The 19,145-nt window shown below is 38.2% G+C and overlaps 1 protein-coding gene across 1 annotated transcript; it reads left to right on the forward strand.

The window, feature by feature from the left end:
* Nucleotides 1-5,884: 5,884 nt before the first annotated feature.
* GIMD1 (GIMAP family P-loop NTPase domain containing 1) lies at nucleotides 5,885-14,051 on the forward strand (the record flags this gene model as incomplete). Its single annotated transcript, XM_080916035.1, has 2 exons — nucleotides 5,885-6,277; nucleotides 13,791-14,051. 2 exons carry the CDS (start codon nucleotides 5,885-5,887, stop codon nucleotides 14,049-14,051), a joined length of 654 nt encoding a protein of 217 aa, XP_080772161.1.
* Nucleotides 14,052-19,145: the final 5,094 nt, after the last annotated feature.

Here is a 19,145-nt window from a genome sequence, read left to right on the forward strand (position 1 = left end):
CCCCAGTGGTGGGGGCACATTGGGAGCCAGACATTCTAGCTGAAATGCTGAGCCCCAGGCTCCGTGACAGAGATTTCCTTTCAACTAAAATGTAGAGAGCAACATGAACTTGTTGCCTTCTTGTAAATATGTGCACACACATGCGTACACACGTGTATGCCACAAACATTTTAAATATGTAATGCTATAAATAACTCTGATCATTAATAAGGCTCATAAATTTTAAATATCATAAAATTGAATGCAGCTATATATTAAAAGCAGTGTGAATTAAGTAATTGCCAAATTGCTTTTGCCTCCACACAGTCCAAAGACCAAGGCTTTTTCCTTCATGGATGTCTCTCATTGCAAAAGTTTCTTAAAGAGAGGGAGTAAATGGAAGAAGGGCACAGTAAGAAACAAGAAATATCCCCAAAGAAGCCAAAATCTCATGGTCCCCCCAGAAATTAATATCCAAAAGTAATTCTACTTCCCTGTAGCTTAGCAATTTTTTCCTCCTGTATTTAGTGCTTTGAAAAATGTGCACTACAGATAGAGTTTGAAAAGATATACAAAATTCTGTTCAGATGAGCAAACAAGTAACAACAGAACTGAATCCAAACATCCCGGCTGTTCAACTTGGGGATGTGAATGCCAGAAGCTACGAGATACAAAACTAACGTGGTTTGGACTGAAGGCTTCATTCCCATAGTCCTGTCCAAACCTGAACATTCTTCATTGCTCCAACAATATTCAAGTGAAGACTATTTACCTAGTACTTCTGAGCAGTGTCTCAATAAAAGTGAGATCTGATTCCTTATTCTAAAACCAACCTGGACCATGTCATCCCAATCACAATCAATCGCAACCTTCTAGTCAGCCAAGGGAAGTTCAAATTTGTGTAGTACTGGCCAACATTAGCGTATAGGCCATCGTAGAAAACCTGGCTACCTACACTGTATGGGTTTTATTTATTATAATCATAATATAAGTATAATCAGAGCAAATGGTTCAGTGTGAACCAATGAAAATGAAAATTCATTAAAATGTAAGTACATTCATTAATCAAATTGCTGTCTGGCAAGAGCTGCTTATACCAAAATTCATTTGATAAAGGTGTGGGATTTTATTGATTATATAGACAATTTATAAGCTTTGTTCATATATGCAAATACACATCAACACACAGAGACAGAAGCATATGTGCATGTGGGTAAAAATTGACTATATACCAGAGGTTCTCAACCTTCCTAACACTGTGAACTTTTAATACAATTTCTCACATTGTGGTGACCACAAACTATAAAATGACTTTTGTTGCTACATTACAACTGTAAGTTTGCTACTATTACAAGTTATATGTAGATATCTGTGTTTTCTGATAGTCTTAGATGACCCTTGTGAAAGAGTCATTCAATCCCCTATGGGGTCTCAACCTACAGGTTGAGAACTGTTGCTATATACAATATATATGTATATACATTTGAAAACTAGCAATCAGCATCTAGGGGGTTGTCATCTCAAATATATGATTCCCTGGATTGTTGAAAATCTGATACTTTCTTAATGATACCGGCAAGTTCCTGGGAACTAACATTCTTACAGCAGAGACCTCCCATCTGTGACTTAGTTGTCACATGCCCTACTGCCATCTCTAACTTGTGTGGTCCTTATCCTAAGCTAATAATGCACAGATAGACCTGAAACCTTTCTTTAATTTCTACCAGGTAAAATGAAATCAAAAACAAAACAAAAATAAAAATGGAAAACCATCACATAAAGAAACTGTGAAAACAAGAAGCTTTTCACCCCACAGATGCAAAGGACTAAAAGTCGAACATTAGCCCTTTTGGCTCTGAAGTTGTCTTTCCATCTTCTGGTTTAGGAGATTCTTCCAGGCTGTAATGCTGAAATCCTATCTCAGGAAGAAGCCCCAGGCCCTTCTCCTTCTAGTGTTAATCTGTTTGTGTGGCTCTCCCCCTTCAGCCACCAGCTGGCTGGCATTGCTTCGTGACTTTTTTTCTAATTTTTTCAGAATCCACTTTAATTTCTTTTAACTTGGAGTAGTTCATTTTTGCTTTTTAACATGCATCCTGGAGCCATATAATGCATTTTTAGTCCTATGACAGCATATTTAGTAAAGTCAGTGAAAAGGTTCTTGTTCAAGTTGTTCTTTTACCTTGATTCAAGGCAAGAAAAACAATAATATTGTTAGTTAATTTGTTTAATATTTGTCACATTTCCTCCTATAAATCCATAAAATAGTTTTAAATCTAATATAGCATTAGACAATGAATCTAAACATCTGCAGATCCACTGACATTTATAGCTATGCTTGGGAACAGTCCCCTTCCTTTTATAAACATCCAATTTTCATATATAAATATATATATTATGTATTCAGTAAATACATATATGTAATGTGTGTGTGTGTGTGTGTGTGTGTGTGTGTGTGTGTGTGTGTATTGTATTAAGCAAATCAAAGGTGAGGGATTTAAAACTTAGGGTCTGTGAATGCTAGCTGCATTCCATGAAGGAACACAGAAACTAAGGCCTGCTAGTTCCTAGTCTTAAAAAAAAAAAAATCCACTCCACAGTGAATACATGTTGCTGTAGATGACTAGATGTCAGTTTACACTTCGAGGCAGCAACTTAAATTCTGGTTGAAAATTCCTTCTGAGGGAACACGCTGCTACTGCCACCTGGGGGATTTCTGCTTCATTCAAGAGAACCAGTGCTCATGAAAGATAGATCCCATTAGCATCTGCTTTGTCAGACCCGCATGGGAAGAGGAAGTCCCCGCTGTCTCCAGAATGGCTTCACAGAAGCACTACTTGATAGACTTCTTGGGAGCTGTAAGAACGGGCTAGACTGAAACTACAAAGACGCTTCAGGATCTCACACTTGACGAATGAGTTCGGGAAAGTGTGGGCTATACAATAACATAAGGAGGAAGACAAATCGGGGAATTTTTTTTTTAATATCAAAACAAAACTAATTAAAAAAACTATCCAATGGCAACTTACAGTTCACTGTGCACCTTAAATATGTCATCAGCAGTGGCTTATGAAATTTCACATTCTCAAGCACATAAGAGATTTTTACAGGTTAAGATGATACATTTCAAATATATGGAAATAACCTAGAGAATTTTCTTAGAACAATTTCAATTTGTGAATTTGTTACTCTTAAATAGTCTGCAAATAATTATATACACATGTATGTTCACCGGCATTTTTCATGAAGTGATATAAGGCTTATCAATTGAAATGGAGGAGTTGTGACTGTCACTAAGAATGTTTCATACTTTTGTTCTGGGTACCTTGCTACTTATTAGAAACACCCTTAGAATTTAATTCTGGAAATACAGGTTTCAGGAAGTATTGACGAAAAGGATACTCCTGTCAGATAACATCTGTAGGCTCTGACTAGAAGACAGCTAATCACATATAAAGAGGATGTCTGGTGACAGATTAACTAGACAAAATGAGGCAGTATCAGTCCCCGGCTTGTACCACACAGTCAGGAGACCAAAGTTCATTTCAAAGAATAAACTTTACCGGTTCCAAGAAAGTCTGTAAGAATACGGGTCCAGGATCTAAGGGGGTAAGTGGATTTAAAATATATTACATATGTGATCAGGACTGAACAGAAACGAACGGCACCTTGATGCCATGGCACAGTCGAATGAGCTGCTACCTATATATGTGTGGTTTCTTGAAAACGTTCATGATAAGACCTGGAAATCCGGGCCTGAAAAGCCTTTGATAACAAGAGAAGCCTGGGTTACATCAAACCGTGTAACAGAATTATAAATCACAAGCACAGTTTGCTGGTAACTCTGCTTATAAAACCATGAAAATGACGAGTGAGCACCGGAGGGGTTTTCATCTTCTGACCTCTTCTTTAATCTCCTCCAAAGTCCTGAAGTTTGTATCATGCAGGTCTTTCTCTCCCTTGGTTAGTGACCCCAAGACAGTGTATATTATTTGCAGCTATTGTGAAGAGTATTATTTCTCTAATTTCTTTCTCAGCCTGATGGTCATTTGTATACGGGGGTGGGGGGCTATTGATTTTCTTTTAGTTATCTTGTGTCCAGCCACTTTGCTAAAGTTGTTTGTCAGATGTAAGACTTTTCTGCTAGAATTTTTGGGGTCGCTTATGTATAGTGCCATATCATCTGTAATAGTGATACGTTGACTTCTTCCTTTCCAATTTGTATCTACTTAATCTCCTTTGGTTATCTTATTGCTCTAATTAGAACTTCAAGTACTATATGGAATAGATCGGGGAAGAGTGGGCATCCTTGTCTTATCTCTGTTTTTAGTGGAATTGCTTTAAGTTTCTCTCCATTTAGTTTGATGCTGGCTGTTGGCTTACTGTATATTGCTTTGATTGTGTTTAGATATGTGCCCTCTAACCCTGATTTCTCTAATACTTTTAACATGTGCCCTGTAACCCTGATTTCTCTGAAACTTTTAACATGAAGGGGTGTTGGATTTTGCCAGATGATTTTTTATCATCTGATATGATGATCATGTGACTTTTCTCACGTGTTCTTGGATTTGGTTTGCAAGTATCTAACAGAGTACTTTTGCATCAATGTTCATAGAGGGAATTGATCTGAAGTTCTCTTTGTTGAATCTTTGTGAGGGTTATATATCAGGGTGACCCTGGCTTCATAGAATGAGTTTGCTATGTTACTTCTGTTTCTATTTTGTGGAATAGTTTAGGGAGTGTTGTATTAGCTCTTCTTTGAAAGTCTGGTAAAATTCTGTGTTTAAAACCAGATAGCCCTAGGTTTTTATTGGTTGAGAAGCTTTTAACGACTTCTTTCTGATATTGATTGAGACAATTGTACATTTCCTTTAGATTTTCCAATTTTGTGGAATACAGGTTTTGGGAGTTTGACCTAAAGATTCTTTGAATTGCTTCAGTTTCTGTTGTTATGGCCCCCATTTAATTTCTGACTTTGTTAATTTGGATATTCTCTCTGTGTCTTTTAGTAAGTTTGAATAAATATTTGTCTATCTTGTTAAGGCTCGTGAAGAACCAACTCTGTTTCATTGGTTCTTTGTATTAGTTTTTTTTCTCTATTTTGCTGATGTCAGCCCTCAGTTTGATTATTTCCTGTCATCTATTCCTATTGGGCATATTTGCTTTGTTTTGTTTTAGAGCTTTCAGGTGTGCTTTTAAGGTGCTAACATGAGATCTTTCCAATTTCTTTCTGAATGCTCATAGGGCTTTGAACTCTCCTCTTATCGGTGCTTTTATTGTGTCTGCTAAGTTTGGGTATGTGATGCATTCATTTTCATTGAATTCTAGAATGACATTAATTTCTTTATTTCTGCCTCGATCCTACAGTCATTCAGTAGTGAGTTGTTCAGTTGATATGAATCTGCAGGCTTTCTGTTCCTTATGTTCTTGTTAATATCAAGCTTTAATCCACGGTAGTCTGAGAGGATGCATGAGGCTATTTCAACTGTCTGTTGCCAGCAGACAGTTGTGTCTGTTGTGACTTGCTTTGTGACTGAGTATGTAGTCAATATTTTGAGAATATTCAGTTACTTACATTAAACGTTATGACAGTAGCAAATGATAGTTATGAAGTAACAACAAAATAATGTATGGTTGAGAGTCACCATAATGGGTTACAGAATTAGGAAGGTCGAGAACCATTGGTTTAGAGTATTATCAAGGCTGCTGTGTGTAAGTTATATAGGACACCATTTTATGTAAGTAGGTTGAGTATGAACAGGTTTTGGTAATTCTCGGGCAGTAAGTCATCCTCCATAGTCACTAAGGGACAACTGTACACAAAATATCCCAGGCCAGGGCAGAGGCTTTATGTTGGGTAAGTATAGATACCTAACTCTCTTTGTGGTACCCCCATTTACCCACAGCTATGATGGACACCAACAAGATGATCATTAATTTAGCTGTCTTTGGCAGAACTCAGAGTGGAAAAAGTTCTGCTGGGAACATTCTTTTGGGAAGTGCTGACTTCTACAGCAGCTTTGCTCCAGGCTCTGTCACCAAAGATTGCAGCCTGGGCCGAAGTTGCTACCTCCATGGCTTCATGCGTCGAGGGGGACAAGAGATAAGCCTGCAGATACAGGTATTGGACACTCCAGGATATCCACACAGCAAGCTGAGCACAAGATGTATAAAAGAGGAAGTGAAGAAAGCCTTGGCGCAGCACTTCAGACAAGATGGTCTCCATCTTGCTCTGCTGGTGCAGAGAGCTGATGTGCCTTTCTTTGGACAGGAAGCGTCTAACTCAGTCCAGTTGATTCAGGTAATACAAAGATACAGTTCTGCTGGCAACATCCCACCTGAGGATGGTATCGTCATAGACAAGGCCTTGGAATAAACTTGTCCAAAAGGGTCTGGGTAAGGGAGGAGGGTCTTTGCATGTCCACAGTTAGGAGGAATAAAGAAAGTATATATTTATACTGCCCAGAAACATCGTATTAAGGGGCCCATGTAGACTATGACATTCACTTCCTGAAAAATCATTAATTGACCTGCTCCATTCTGGTCAAGCTCTTGATTCTCTAGACAGGGTTCACCCAAGTTTAACTGCTTGGCCTCACCAGCAGAAGCTGCTCTAGTCACTGAGTTTAGATGATAACTTCCCCGGTCACTGGTGAAGACAAAACATTGGCCCAAAATGACAAACACAAGATTTGTTTCTAAGGAGTTGTGCATGTTTTCAAAATCTTAGGGGAAACCATGTGTGTGATTACAAAAAAACAGTGGAAAAGTTAGGGTGACAAGAGCAGAAACTGCATCGTGCAACTCCTAAACAGTCAAGTCATGTTGTCAACAGTAAGTAAACAAGATGGTTTCGATTAACATACAATGTGAAATCTCAGGAGACCATGCAGCTCCCCAGACTATAACACTTGTATTTCAAAGCACTTCTCTTAGAAATTAAGTGTCAGGAAACCTGTACCCAAATATCAGGATAATTTTAAGAACATATGTAATGTTCTCTAAGGCTGCTTTACACATAAATTCAATAAATTCACCAACAACTACTTCTCAGAAGCCATCTTGACTCTCTCCATAGGTGTGATCCTGCTTCCCTGTAGGGCACTATGCTGAACCCAAAAGGATTACAATATTATACATTTTGAAATGTAATGTCAGCATACAGAACATTATAATCTACTGTTTTCCTACAATGTAATTTAATTCATACTTGGCTCTTGTCTTTCGAGATGCTCTCTTCATAGCTTTCTCCATAGCTGTCTTCCTTAGGTCATTGTGTTTCTCAGGGATTGAAGACCAACGTGAGATGAGCAGAAACAAAATTCAGATCCTGTTCAGGATTTTTTTAATAGAATGAATAATTCTCTTTTTTTTTCCTGAATACCAGCAGACAAAGCTTATTCATACTCGGAAGATCCCCGTAAGTGCTGGAAGTTCCTGCAGACCTGTTTGGAGTGCCTCTTGTTTTTTGACAATGGCCTCTGAGGCACACGGTTGATGACATTCTTCCTGAAGGTGCCTTGGTTACTCATGGCAGCCAGTTATATGTGCCCTCATATCAGGCACAGATGCCAGGTGTCTTGATATTTGACAGGACCAAACATAGATGTCTATGGAACTATTAAGGTCCATGGGTTCCAGGCTTATCCTGGATTTCTTTTCCTTCTTGAAAAGGAGAATGTAGTAACTGTCCTTTCCTTTCTCGGTAAGGGAGGAGTCCTGGCATGGAAGGACTGGTCTCATCTTTCCTTTGCTTTTCTGTTGTCAACTGGTTTATGCTTTAATACTCTGCAGAGGAGTCATAAGCTGCCAGCTCTGACAATTCCTCCAAATGATATTTTCCTATTTATATTAGGTCCATAATCATTTAGAGATGTGAGTTGTATCCTCCAAAATGGGAAAGAATTGCCTCACATGAGTTTTGGTGAAAATATTATGTGAACATTAAGAAGAAAATTCATAAATATATCAGAGAAGACATAATACAGATTCCTCCAATAAGGAGTCTGCATGAGGGAAAGTCGCTCTAGAAACTGAAACTATAAATAGAATTAAAATTTTTTTGTACATCAATCACAGAAAGTATAATTACTGTGAAGGAGCAGGCTTAAGAAATTATTTTTGCCTTAGAATCAATAACTCAGCGGTTGATAGTGTAAGTAGGTGCTCATATTACAATAGGCTCACAAAGACCAGTGATGATCCTGCATGTAATTGACAAACCTCATGGACCTATTTAGCAGTTGGAACTTATTCAAAGACAAGCCTAGACTTTTCTGGTTTTCAATTCACAGTCACAAAAGGTGCTGATTTTATTGATATTAGAAACTTCTACACACTAGTGTTAGTGTATCTGATGCGCTTTGCACTGAGCTTATCTTATAGGAGAGCCTCTGAGAATGGCCATGCAGCTGTGTACTAACTGCTTCTCTTCTGAACTGAGATGCTCACTCATTCAAGTGAACCACAGCAAGGTATGGCTTCTTACATATATAAAGAACATGGTGTCTGTTATATACACCCGAATTCAGGCTCCTTCCTAGCTATTTGTTTGTATCATGACCTTGGGCAAGGAACTTCTCTGAACTTCATTAGAAGTAGTATGTGTTGAAAGTAGCTACTTAATCCATTTCTTTTTGCATGTTGGCATTAGCCTGGCAGTAGTAAATCCTTTGAGACACTGTCGCATCATAAGTGCACCATAAGTGTCTAGCTATGGGGATTATCATTTTATACTAATATTAGCCAAGGCTTTGGCAGTGAGGGAAGCTTTCTTAAAGGCCCAAGCCTGGCAGTAATCAGTCAAGTGACTTCCAATTGAGCCACTTAATTAAGCCACAAGGCCTTAATACTCTCATATTTAAAATGAGGCAATTTGGCATAGATGCTTTCTAATGTTGAATATTCCCTAAATCTGACTTAAAATATTATCACTAAATTTTGACTCTGGAAAAAAATTGGTAATTTAAGTGAAATGAGAGTAAGGAGATACCACACACACACACACTCACACACACACACACACACACACACACACACACACACACACGGATGATCTTTATTATTTTCCTGTTCCTTGATAACTTTTTTCTCAGCTGATGTAATTGTTGGCTTTTTTCTAAAGTTTCTCCCTAAAAGGTCCAGATGCTATGATTTCATCAACCACAAACAAATGGGGCAGGGCTGGTGAGGTCCTGAGAAAATGAACAATTCCTGGAAAACAAAGTTTATATCCTAACTCACTGTCCCAAAAGAACGGGATGGCCTTCTACCCACTAGCACCATGAAACCAGACAATCCGTGGTTGTAGCACTTCCTGTCAGCTTAGTACTATATTTAAATTATTATCACCAGATAAATTACTTTTACTTGGTTTGCTCTTTAATTTCTTTTGAGACATCGATCAGCTGTGATTGTTCAGTCTCTGGGTCCCCAGAGAACATGTTTGGCCACTAATATGGTGACTATCACCAATGGACACTATGTTCAAACATTCAACTATTTCCTGGCCAAAGACAAATCTAAAGATTATCAAGTGAATCCGCCATTCTTTTCTGGTTTGGGCAGTAGTTCAAAAGTGCAATTTCTCTCATAGTTTAAGAAGTAAGTATTCTTTCATAAAAAGTTATCAGTTTGTAAAACTTCCCAGTGGCTGAACACATGGGCCCATGAGTGGTAGGGCACTTAGTGCTTCTACACATTTATCCTGAATGAGATAACTTTGGAGTATCAGAAACACCTAAAGGGAGAAAAAAGCAAAAAAAAAAAAAAAAAAAAAAAACAGGGAAGCATGTTGTTCAAGAAAACCAGGAACTAAGAGAGTTACATTGCTTACTTTTGAAAGTATTAGCTTAGTAAGAAAAGCATTGTTCTAAGTGATATTTGTAGGTTTATGTTAAGGTGATACATGATTGTACAGTGGAGAGGTAAGCAAGAAAAGAGGCTGGAGGAGCAAAAGAGGTGGTAGGCAGAGATTAACAGAGGAGGAGAAGATATGGGAGGCAACATGGAAGCCGGTGTGTATGTGTCTCTTGGTGCATCTCTAGCTTGATGAGCTTGTTATGATTATTTCTAAGGTTTTCTATGAGTCTAATTTATCTTTTCTGGATGGGCAGTTTGTATTTTTGTCTACTGGTTGTAAGCTTATTGTGTAGCAGGTTTGTGGATTAAAAATTTAGCATATAAACCTGTTTGATAAGTTAATGGATGGGAGTCATGTTTGTACTGGGCTGTGGAGAACAGTGTGTAAATGCAACACTGTTCCCCATATCCACCCGGGACAGAAGCAGCAGGGGCAAGGGAGTGAACTGCGTCGGAGTACTTAGAGATGGCATAAAGCACCAAGTTAGAGATCCCAGTAGTGCCAGATGGCCCCGCAGGAGCCAGCAAAGCATAGAATAAAAGGTTAAGCCACTTTTTACTATTTACCACAACAGATACTATACAAAACAGTATTTTAGAATGGACTATTATTCAGAAATATTTAATAGCAAGTATGGTCTACTGAGAGCTATCAGGATGGTAGGTTTGGTGGTGCTCAAGGGCTAAGAACACCAGTTCTCCCAACTTGTACAAAAATATTTTAGTATGACAATTAGTGTGTCCCAGGAGTGGTAGGATGAGGCTCTAAAGTGAGAAACTATCAGATATGATCAGAAGCTGGATCTGGGTGGAAATAAAACTGCAATGTCATATGATTTCTACTCTTCCATCATTATTTCTTTTTAAAACTTTCTTATCTATCATTGTACAGTGTGTGTGTGTGTGTGTGTGTGTGTGTGTGTGTGTGTATCCACAGCATAAGTATGGAGGTCAGAGGACAACTAGAATTGGCTTTCATGTGGATTCTAAGAACCTAATTTAGGTCATGATGATACTGGAATTTGGGGGATTCCGTAGTTGCCTGATGAAACAGGGGAAATTCAGGCCCCTTTATGGGGTTCTTATCTCCAAAAAATAATCTAAGAATGGGCTCAAATGAAAGCTCAAGGACAATTTTATTGGTTAAAAATATTAATCAGAGTGGGAAAGCTGAAAATCTCAGCAGCTGTTTGGAGGAGAGCAACAATGAGAGAAGGAAAAAGCTATATACCCTTTGCTCTTTAAGCAGGTGTGGAAGTCAGACATGTGGTGGGAAAACAGCAATATGATAGGGAGGGATCAGTAATAAGTAAGAGAACCCCAAATTCTGGGGAAAGTCATAGTGTTAGAGCATACTTTCCAAAAGACATAGAAAGATTCTGGGGGGATTCTGGGAAAGAAAAGCACAGTATCTCATTAAAGGAAAAAATTATTGCACCTATCTTTTTAGCATGTCTACCTCTCATGAGGTAGTTCCTTGGCACAACTGAGCTGGGACATTAGGTATCTACCCAGGCCAGAACACTTGATGAGAACACTGTTTCTCCTAAGGAGCCTTTTCTGTTACTCAGACATACAGGCTCAAGTGTCAGTACTTTTTATTCGCTAGGACATCTTGTAGGGCCATGTTAATTCTTTGGTAGTAAATAATAAATATGTATTGTCTCTTGGCCCTTGAAGTCAGAAGCCTGGAATCACAGAATTGGAAAGGTTTGTTTCTTCTGAGAGCTGGGGGCAAACGGTGTGGCCCAGCCTTCTCCTGGCTGCACATGACTATTTCAGGACACGCACCATTTCCTTATATTTATGTCTCTGTTCAAATTTTCTGTTTTACACAAACATTAATCAATTTAGATCAGGAGTAAACCTAATGACTTTAAGTTAATCACATCTTTATAAAACTTTTTCCAACTAAGATCACGTTCTAAGGAACAGGGTGATTAGGACTTGGCATATGAACTAGGGGAGAGACACAGTTTAATTTTTTCTTAGAATGGGACATTTCAGAGGAACTTGTGATTCTGTGGTGTAAGTAGACAAATTCCAAATAGGTAAGGACAAACAGCTGAAATCAGCTCTGCAGAGATTTGCCCCAAATGCAGAGGGAAAGGACAGTCTGTGAGAAATCCACCACTGTGAGCTGTTGAACCCAGAAGTACAGGCCTTTGTCCCAGAAAATAAAATTCAGAACTGAACCCTAAAACCTAGCTTAACTGAGCCTGCTATTTGGCTCAATCAGGAGGATCAAATTCCAAATATTTAGCAGGTATTGTTGGAAATTCTCAATGTCCTGAAGAAGCATTCTCGTGATAACGCAGACACAGAGAATGGACCTTCAAAGAAATCACGGCTAATTTTCAGTAACTTATGCCTAAATAAATGGCTTGGGTGAGAGTCTGGCTGCTTTCATGGTTGTAATTAGCAGTCATGGTCATTGCTATCTCTGACTTAAAGTCCATGTCTCAGAGTTCTCGTGAGTCTTTTCATATTTGACATACTTGTTCCGATGCTACTCTTTCTTCCCCACCTTTATTCCTTCTCTCCCACTCTTTTCTTCTCTTGACACAATAAATAACAACCATATATTTGTTATATATATTGAAACATAGCTTCACAGACTATTCCAATAAAAAAACATGACTACAATATAATTCAACCTCTTCATGTGTAAATTTTGATGCCACAACAAGAAGAATAATTATGGTAAAGACTCATGTTGAGCATTAAAAAGTTATGCATGGTCAAGCATGTCAGGTGCCTGCGTCTAACCCAGCACTAGGGAGGCAAAAGCAGGGTTGATATGTTTGAGGTCAACTTGGGGAACAGAGTAAGAATCTACCTCAAAGGACTCAAACCAAACCAAATCAAACTGAAATGAGGGGGGAGGGAAGATGTAGGAGATGAAAAGAGACTGGCCTCCTAAAAAGCTTAATATCTGACACCAGCTCTTCATGTTTGCTTGCTTGCTTCTGATTACTAGAAGTTCTTGCTAACTCTCTTATATTCATGCATAGACATTTTGTATTTTAAAACATGTTATGGACCAGCAACACCTTTGTAAGTATTTCAGCCATAGGCACACACAGAAGGAAGAAAATGTTACTTTACTGTCATTTGGTCATGATTTCTTATAAGTCTGGAAACATCGAGAGTTAAATGGTTACTCCTAGATGCCTTTTGCATTGCATGAACAATATGCCATATGCCATGGCTTCTGCTTTCTATCAGCTAATTTTCACTCATCAAGGAAGAATTTATTGCACAACCAACTTGCACATATCACTAAACAAAGGGACAACCGTCTTCAACACATTAGAAGACTCGATTTGATAAATTGCCTTTGACTCCAGGCATATGGCAAGAGGAACACAAGGATTACAGTAATCTTGTGTAGCTGTTCCAACTCACCAAATAGATTTTGATCTTAGCTTTTCCGTTACTTGTCATCTGGTTAATCAATAAAGCATAGCCAGATTATGTCATTTTAATCCCTTAGTGGATATTTTAGTGGTGATAGTATAAGATCCAAAAAATGAAAAAATACAAATAAAAAGATTCCGTAGCCTTCCTCATGGTACCACCAATTAAAGGAATTGGGTGGTTCTAACAGGATCTCACTGTGGAGAAAGTATAAGTGATCATGGAGTGCTGGCCATACCACATTCACTGTAGCCAGATGCTCTGTGGCACTAAGTCTTTGCATATCAATTATGACAGTAAAGTAAAAGAGAGAACCACAGCCTTTTTGTTGTTGTTCGGAAACCCCATCCATCTTCCTCAATGTGCTAACAACACTTGAGCTCACAGTCGCTTCCCATTTCAGATATCAGCTTTCAGAAATATCATGACACATGGCTCTGTTGGCTAATGACACTGGTTTTTAGTAATGGCTTTGCTCATTTTTGAAGAATAGGGTCCAAGGCAAATAGTCATTTAATTTCTCTTTCTTTCAGGAACTTCTGGGAGATTCTTGGAAGAATTACACTGCTATTCTTTTTACCCATGCAGAAAAAATCGAACAGGCTGGGCTAAGTGAAGAGGAATATTTGCTTGAGGCTTCTGACACACTGTTAACTTTGCTACATTCTGTTCAGCACAGATATATTTTCCTGTATGAAAAAGAAAACTCGTGTAATGAACAAAGAATTAAAATCTTAGAAAGAATCGTGGAATTTATAAAAGAAAATCATTTTCAAGTTATTAATTTTACATAAAGTTTAAATGAAAAGAACAGAACACTGGTATTAACCAGGGCCTGAAATCCAATTTTAAAATCTGCCTTTCTTCACATGAACATGGGGCATGAGAATTCCATATACAGCCACTGAGTAATTTTGGAAAAATTTGTAAATAAAAACTAACATCAAGGATTCAAGATTTTATGATATCAGAATTATGCTCATAAGTGTTTATCCAACAGAAAAGTTTACATTTGTGCATTTAGAAACATGCATGTACAAGAATGCTCATGGTGGTACCATTCATAATAGTTGAACACTGAAAATTAAATGTTCATTAATAGAATAATATTCAAATTGTGAAATATTAGCCCTGAGATGTACAGAGTAAGAATGAGCAAGCTCACTCACCTGTAATTGAACTAATCAACTACCTAAGTACAACAGCAAGAGAAAGAAGCCAGACAGAAAGTGTGCTCGATGAGTCTGTTTCTATAAAGGTCAGAAACAAAGGCTAATGCAACCCAACTCCTCTGGTGCAAAGAAGTGCTGGACATCAGCAAAGTAAAAAGATGCTGTGGGATAGCTGCAGAGATGTTGGCAAGGCTGTTTCCCAATTTGGAAGCTGGTTTCTTTGGATGTGTACCTTTTGAAAATGAAACAAAGTTTCTTTTAATGTATCAGCTCATAACTATATTTGTGAATGAATAAACTTTTTAAAGAGATTTATATCACTCTTTACTTGATGCAAGAAAAGTAAGATTGTGTGACCTTGCCAGAGTATGTTTCCTCCTGTACACTGTGGACACAATGCACACTTATATATGTTCTCCATAATTACTGCAATGAGTAAATAAATTGTTATGTGACAGAGACTTCCTGTTAGCTTTCTTTTCTGCTTTAGAGAGACCTGCTAGCCCCAATTTGGTTTATAAATATTAAGGAAAACTCAGAACAAATTCTTCAGCAAAGCCTTGTAATAGTTACCAGAACTGCCTATGACTGTAGTCATGACTACAAGGTGCTGACTCCAATTTGTTTGCACTGCTACAAGTACCAAAATTGTTTGGCCACTTGAGAGAACTCTTTAGGGTGGTTTTCATAGAACTGTGATAATGAAAAGAAAGCAATTGTAGTTACCAAGAGCCATGTCTATCACAAAGGCAGCATCATATCCCTTTCACATGGGATTAAATACAAATCTTCCCAGACAGCCACTAATTCACAAACTGTTTTCATAAAGTTAATTTATGGTTTGTTTTATTTCTCATACTGTGCTAGTCTGTAGTAATTTCCATTAGAAACAGGATTGTAACTGATGGGTTTCCTCCAAAATCAGTTCTCAGAAGGCTACTATTATCTGAAGCCTAGCACAGATGACACTTATTAAGTTAGTCATCCACTTCTGACATGTGAGGTAAACAGCTACAGATGGACAGTGACAGAGACTCAGCCTTCATTCTCTCCCATCATTTTATCATGTTGGTGTCAACACCACAAAGACTTAATTATAATAGATGCTGAATTGATACATAATATTTGTAATCTCTATAGTGTATTGTGGTGATTCGTTGTTTGTTATATAATACATAATGATCAATTCAGGATAATAAAGATTTGGCTTCTTAAATTCGTCATTTTTAAGTGTTGGGAATTTTGTATTTCTCAAGTCAATTTTAAAGATATCAGAAACAAGCTAGAAATGCACCCCAGCTTGCACAGGGCCCTACGTCCAATCTTGTCAAGGCGAAGCTAAAGCAACAAAAGATGGATGGGTGTGGGTAGGCATAAGGTCAGACTGGTAGGCATGCATTTCATAGGCGTGATGCAGAGATGCTTTAATAGAGAACAAAGTCTGTGTCATAATTTACAGTAGTTACACTGTGCTGAGTGAGAAGCTCAGGGATCTCTCCAGCTCTGCAGTTTGCTACACTCCTGAATACCTAGAAGTTTTCCATCTTCTTTTTCTTTTTTTTTTAGATGATGTCCTGATACTATCAGGTTGATTTTTCTAAGACTACCCTACATTTATTTTGTAGTTTGGGTATGTACATGTTTTCTGTCAAATGATATTGTTACTGAATCATCTCCTTTGTTAAAGCACATGGGTGCTTCTCCTCATTTGGCTTTATTTCTTTTTAATGTGCCTGTTATTTCTTGCATTTTCCTGCCATTTCTTCTATTCTTCCTAGTTTGATAATGTTACTATTTATCCTGTTTTTCTCTTTAACTTTTTGGAAGTTCTACTGGAATTCATGTGCAGAATAGGAGTTGCATATGTTTTCTACTATTGCTTGATAACAAAGTTACAATTATTTATTCAAGCAAGAAACACCTCACTGATAAGCCCTTCAACTGTAGAGCTAAGACCTGAAGAATATCTTCACCTCTTCCTTCTTCTTTTCTGTTTCTATCACCCTCCCCACAGAAGATACCTTAGGAATGGTTCTCTTCCCCCATATAACTGGGTTTTGCTAGACAACTCAAGACGTCCTTGTGGGGGCTGTCCCATTTGGTTCAAGAGCCAGTTTATACTACTTAAGCCAAAGACCTCTCACCGTTTATCAATTATGTTATCTTAAAGATTATTTATCAGCATGCATTTTCAAATAAAACTTTTCACACTTGACTCCTGTTTTTTGTCCTCCACTCTTGATTTCTCCCCAGTACTAGAAACTCTAATCTTTACCACTATTTCCTCTTTTCTTCATCTTCCTCAATATCTCTAGTAAACGCTTCCCCTAATATACCCTGCATTCTTGCATACTCACTATTAAATTCCAAGTATACCCTTGAACACATCACTACACACTACTACACAATATCAGTATTGGGTCTTTATAATAATCAGCATAATGAAGAGAGGAAAGTAATGTGTCTGCTGGGAATTGGGGTTGACTCTTAGAAGACACTGAAGCGAACTCTTATTACTGTGCTAGTGTGTACACCTCTTTATGGATGACAGGTCCTATATTTATCCACGATCGTCACCATTTTGGAGGTAATTGTGACTCTCAAGAGACCTATGTGAGCAGGATTAGCTCTGGGAAAACTATATGGCATTTGGGTAGCTGTCCTTCAGTGTCCTGCTGCCTTTTCTATTAGTCTTTGTTTACACTCTTTGCTTGTGTTCTTCAGATGTCTAACCTAGATGCTAGCCTCATCTGGATGACAATGAATTTCTGACTGGAATTTCTGACTGGAAAGTTCTTTGAACATTTTGAAGTTCATAGGATAATAAACTTGGTGTTTTTGAGCTCTTAGGATAGTATCCATGTTGTTACTGAAAAGCTGGGGTCAGAGACACATTAGCATATGCTCTTTGGGGGACCTTAGTAATTATCCCCAAACCCCATAGATCTAATATTTAATTCTTCTAGATATAACACCTCAATGAACATTTTTCTGACTCGATGCCTACTTTTACTTTTTCCCTTTTTAAATCTACTGTAGATGCAAAAACCCCACAACTGCCACCTCAAAGTGTATCCCTGAGAGATATTCTATTATGGAGCCTAATGTGAGTGACCTTGTCCCAGGAGCAGACTTCATACCCCAAATGTTATGTTCCAAGGTGATAACAGTTTTATGATGTGTCTGTGGTAACAGAAGGAAGAACATCATTATTCAAGGCACTTTCAGATACCATAGTGATGGCATTAGGCAGATAAGTTACAACAAATCAGGAGAACTCTTCTGTGAGCCTCAGATGCTACTGACAACAATCTTAGCCCTTTGGTTGGTTAAAAGCTAGGACCATTTGTACATTTCAAAGGATTTACCTAATGGTCACAAAGATGTTAAGCCTGGTACTGAAGAGGAAAATAAATTGTTTCTGAAGAGGGAAAAAGATGATCCAATTTGGCTTTGACTTGCAATATTCCAACCTCTGCATATCATTCAAGTTCTAAGTAGTTAAGAATCTATGCAGAATGTTCAGTAGAAGGCAAGGTTCCTTTTAGAGACTTTCCTTAATAATGATCAGTTGTTTCCTTTTCTGAACATTTGTTTTGAGATTTAATTTTTATGCTATGTGTATGGATGATTTGCCTACATGTATGTTCATGCACAGCACCCATGCAGTGCCCTCAGAGGTCAGAAGAGGGTCTTGGACCCTCTGGGACTGCAGTTACAAACACTTGTGAGCAGCCATGTATGTACTGGATATTGAACATAGGACCTCTGGTACAGCAGCCCAAATTCTTAACATCTCTCCAGGTCCAGAGCATGTTATAAATACTCTGTCTTTTTTCTTAAGGAACTACTTCCTTGTACCAGTCGACTATCTTTTAGATACATCATATTTTGTTTTCAAAGAAAAAGAAAAATCTAAGATTTTCAAGCATTGTTGTAAAAGAACAGACTAAAGGAGGGACACAGGCCTGGTGAGACTGTGCTGCGAGTAGCCGGGACACAGAGAGGTCAGGACCGAGCACCCGGAAAGCACCCCCCCATTGGTTCAGGGGAGCAGGAACTCTACTATAGGGAATCAGTTTCCACCCTTCAGGCCTGTGCCTGCACAACAGGTGCTCAGGCCATCTGCCACTAGGAACAGCAGAAATCGAGAGACGCAGGCCTGGTGAGACTGCGCTGTGAGTAGCCAGGGAACAGAGAAGTTTGGGCCAAGCAGGCGGAAACACGCCCTCCCCATTGGATCAGGGGAGCAAACATAGACAAAACAGTCAGAGAAGATGCAAAAGCCAAAAAGCTCCTAACCCAAAATGTCCAGGAGATATAGGACAAAATGAGAAGACCAAACCTAAGGATAATAGGAATAGAAAAGGGCAAAGAATATCAACTAAGAGGCACAGAACTTCATCATAAAACAAAAGAATAGACCTTCTTCTCAGCACCTCATGGCACCTTCTCCAAAACTGTCCATATACTCGGTCACAAAAAAGCCTCAATAGATATAAGAAGATTGAAAGACTCCCATACATCCTATCAGATCAACATGGACTAAGGCTGGTCTTTAATAACAACAAAGACAACAAAAAGCCCATATACATTTGGAAACTAAACAATGCTCTATTAAATGATAGCATGGTCAAAGGAGAAATGAAGAAAAAAGAAAGGATTTTGTAAAATTTATTGAAAACGAAAACACAACATACCCAAACCTATGGGATT

Source organism: Micromys minutus (genome assembly GCF_963924665.1).
Source record: "Micromys minutus genome assembly, chromosome: 4".
NCBI classification, from domain to species: domain Eukaryota; kingdom Metazoa; phylum Chordata; class Mammalia; order Rodentia; family Muridae; genus Micromys; species Micromys minutus.